This window comes from Limulus polyphemus, unplaced genomic scaffold (genome assembly GCF_000517525.1).
Source record: "Limulus polyphemus unplaced genomic scaffold, Limulus_polyphemus-2.1.2 Scaffold699, whole genome shotgun sequence".
NCBI classification, from domain to species: Eukaryota; Metazoa; Arthropoda; class Merostomata; order Xiphosura; family Limulidae; genus Limulus; species Limulus polyphemus.
This window is the reverse complement of record NW_013666309.1, coordinates 452,992-457,050: the sequence shown is the minus strand read 5'-3', so window position 1 is coordinate 457,050 and position 4,059 is coordinate 452,992. Positions and strand designations below refer to the sequence as shown.

The 4,059-nt window shown below is 34.9% G+C and overlaps 1 protein-coding gene across 2 annotated transcripts in view; it reads left to right on the top strand.

Annotated features, from left to right (window-relative positions):
- Positions 1 to 4,059, top strand: part of LOC106460056 (BTB/POZ domain-containing protein 6-like) — a 41,039-nt gene that overhangs the window by 7,235 nt on the left and 29,745 nt on the right. Inside the window, exon 1 of one of the 2 annotated variants that reach the window (XM_022386676.1) lies at positions 2,304 to 2,369. The exons of the other annotated variant lie outside the window; for it this stretch is intronic. Coding sequence (XP_022242384.1) covers positions 2,363 to 2,369 — 7 coding nt within the window. The 5' untranslated portion in view covers positions 2,304 to 2,362. Of the gene's footprint in view, positions 1 to 2,303; positions 2,370 to 4,059 lie in introns of those variants that run through there. 2 annotated transcript variants of the gene reach the window in all.

The window sequence follows — 4,059 nt, the reverse complement described above, 5'->3', positions numbered from 1 at the left end:
CACTCTTCCTTGGCCAGCAAGAAGTCCAGATCTCAACCCTATAGAGCATCTGTGGGACCAATTGGGTAGGCGAATACAGGCTTTGGAGCCTCCTCCACTGTTATTGAAACAGTTAGAAGCTCACTTGCACCGAGAATGGCGACGGTTTACGCGTCTTCAAATCAGACGTCTAACTGGCAGTATGCGGCGCAGGGTTGCAGCAGTCATCCAGGCAAACGGTGGATATACCCGATATTGACTTTTCGATGACTAATTATCAATGTGTGGGTCATGATTGACATTTTGTAATGTGATTTGACAATTCAATAACGTTTTTGAGCTTTCACTGACAATACTTATTAAAGATAATTTTAAGCGTGAAAACTGTCCATATTTTGATGTCATGATATAGTAAATTAAAAATTGTTATTTTACGGTGATAATCTTGTTTTCTTGTGCCCAATAATGCATAATTTCATTTGATAAACACGTTTAGATTGAATGGTAATTTATAATCAGTCACAAGAACGTCGAATCTGAATCACTTGAAAAAAACACGGGGGTGCTTAACTTTTTTCCAGGTGTATAGTTAAATACAGACATTTATTAGTTCTGAAAGTTGCTGTAGTTAACACTTAGACGTTGTATTACAAAACAACAAAGCTTCTATATAGTTAAATACTGACATTTATTAGTTCTGAAAGTTGCTGTAGTTAACACTTAGTCTTTGTATTACAAAACAACAAATAGCTTTTAAAGTTTCACGTTGTTTGATATAATGATTCTGAGTTTGTTTGTTTATTATGCTCTCGCAGAGAGACATACAGCTTTTGCTTCTTGTACCAAACACTTTTCAGTCGACCGATTTTTGACACCTAAGGTGTTTTTCATTAGATACTTTCTTGCAGGTCCCAAGTAGCGATATAGACAGTTTTTTTTATTTTTCTGGTGTCAAAATTGGCCATGTTGGGATTGTGTGGCGGAGACGTGTTGTATTCGCCCGCAAATGTTGGCCTCTTTTAATTTTTGGTTTGTTTTTGCATTTCACAAAATATAGATTCTATTCTATATTTCATATTTTAACTTTATGAAAAATATTTTTAAATGTAGAATGTGTTATACTTCAAAATTACAAAGTAATTAAAATATAATCACGCTAATGCAGGTATAACGATGTTGGAGTTTGAATGTTATCAGAAGTCATACGTATCCTACCAATTGTACAAAATGTTAAAATAATAGGTACACTACGGTTACCACAACGTTTGCGAAGGAAACTGTGTGACGTGTATGCAAGCCGTCGGGTCATAAAGTATTGTTTAAACTTGTTACCGAACGCTCGACTGCGTTCTGGACCAGTTATGGATAAACGTGGTACAGCCCTGTTAGCTACCACCTACAAGCCCATAAAGTATTGGTTCAACGCTTTGACGAACGAGCCATCATTGAAAGCGTAGTTTTCAGTCATACGACGTCGTTAGATCAGTGTGTTATGGCTCTGTAAAAAGTAGTTAACAAGGCCGTAAACGCGTTGATCGAGCTCATAGCCAGATATGGACAACGCACTGAATCGGTACGTTATGACCCTGTAGGGTACCAACTGTAGGTTCATAACGCGTTGATCCAACTAGTAGTCGAGTATTCGACAATGCGTTGAACCAATTACATATGGCTCCTATAGCTTGCATACTCGTGGACTGTGTCTGTGCGTTCCACATACCAGAACAATAAGACTCGATACTTTCTGTGAGGGTTGCAGTTAAGAATATTGAAATAATTTAATGTAGCTAATTGCCAGACCCTCATAAGCAAATTCGATGTTACTATGGCGTGCGGTCTACACAGATACTATCATCATCATCATTTTTTAGTGATTCACTAAAACATAATTTCTTGCTAAATAATTTATCGATTAAACGATAAATAAATTATAATTTCTTGCTTCACAAATAACCCAGACTATAATAGTGATAATAAAGATGGTGATTATGTAACGCTAAACAACAACAACGTAATAGTAATACTATTGCACTTTAAAATACTTTAAAAAATTTATAAGGAAGGAATTTATACAAAAACGTAACTGAGATTACAGTAAAATTATATTAGTTTTAGTTTGTTGAAAATATCAGTTTAACTATAGACTACTACTGTTGTTGTGGAAATCAGAGCTCTTGTTATCAAAACAAGACCTGTTTTGTAATAGGACAGTCAATCTCTAGTGTGTCCAATAGGAATCTATGAGTTGGGTCATGTATTTATCTCGTCTTTTAGAACGTTTTCAATTCGCGTTCGTTGTAGATTGATATTCTGTGACGTCGCTCGAGTCCAATGTGGATAAGGCATATTTCCACTTATGTCGCAAATGTAATAGACAACAAACATGAACAGTGAGTAATTTATTTTAGAAATGTAAAATTTGTGAAAATTCACTTTTCATTTTTGTCAGTTAGAATGAGTTATCATATTCAACTTTAGAAAAACACAAATTTTGTGTTGATTACGTTATAGAGGCACAGAATTAAACTACTACAAACACATCTCGTGGTATTTATACTCCAACGAACATACGTAGTAAAATGGTAATAATCACGGCCTTATTTTTATCTTGCGAACATTTCTTAAGATTCCCTGCCCCCCACCAATGTAAATTTGCGTCTGGCGCCATGGTAATACATTGTTTGGATTGGTATCAGGAAGAATAGTCATGGTCTTATCTTTATCTTGGTAACATTTCTTAAAATTCCCTGTCCCCACCAATGTATATTTGCATCTGGCGCCATAGTAATACGTTGTTTGGACTGACAGCAGGAAGAAACTTATCTGAGCTATTATTTACAGCATCTGTTTCACATAGTACTACTAGTGTTAGAATTTTTATTACAAATAAAAGTTATGTGTAACTTCGGTATTCAGATCATTCGTGTACTTTTAGTAGTTTTAATTAAATAACGCAAAACCCTTTCAGTTAAACATCTTGAAAGGAGATAACTTCGGGTTTATATAAGTTATTTTATGTAAACCCAGTAAGATGTGTTCTGTATATATAATCTGCCAAAATGACGATTTAGTGGTTACGTCAGCGTACAGTATAGTAAACAGGAAAAACAGGTTACAGCAGTTAACAATCTTCAACAGGTAATAATTAAATACTACCTTTGTTTCTCTAAACTTATTTTATCCTTTTGTTCAAAATATATTCACTGGTTTGTGTATACATACAGATGGGTATTTGAGTGTGTACTACCTTATTTTGATATGTTACAATGTTATTTCAACATGTACTATACAAACCAGGCAGAGACTAAGGTTATCTGAGGACTAAATGTATGCAGCTTGTAGATTCATGTAGCAGACATGCCACAGAATCATGTTATGTTTGTTGATTGTGCGAATGCTGGAGCAGAAATACAGTTTTCATAGTTTTGTAGTTATACTTCTCCATTTTTTTGCAACACTTACTCATGTCAAGATCTTAGGCTGATTATTCACGAATGTTGGGGATACAAGTAATAGTGTGGTCCCAACGACAGCCAAGAGTCAGAACTTGAAAATGCGTACACGTAAGTAATAACGGTTAGGCTTAACCCCCCTCCCCCGTCACATATAATGTATGACATTCCTAATAATTTTCCAAAAGCATTTCATGTCAGATGTTTGTTTTTGGGTAAATATGTTTCCTAAAGGCACCTGCTATCGGATGCATTTCGGTTTTTAAAGTTGTTAGTGAAATGTAATATAAAATGAAATATAGAAATACTCATCTCAAGAAAATTAAAGGTAACACGCACTTTTATGAAGTCTTCGGGCCATAAGTTCTACGTTATAAAAAAAAAGTACAAGTGGCGTACCTAAGAATAGCGTAGGCATTGGACTTTAATATGCATATATAGTTTTCATTTCGATAAGTAATATATCCAACTTGTATTGTTTTATCTTCCCCATGTATTTGGTCATGTATAATGTTCGTTCAGATGAAGTTGTGCTTCATGATGTTAATTGGTTATTTGCTTGACACCTTCGCCACTTGCAGGGCCAACCTTCCGAAAATCAAGATCTGCCGAAAACACAAACAATATA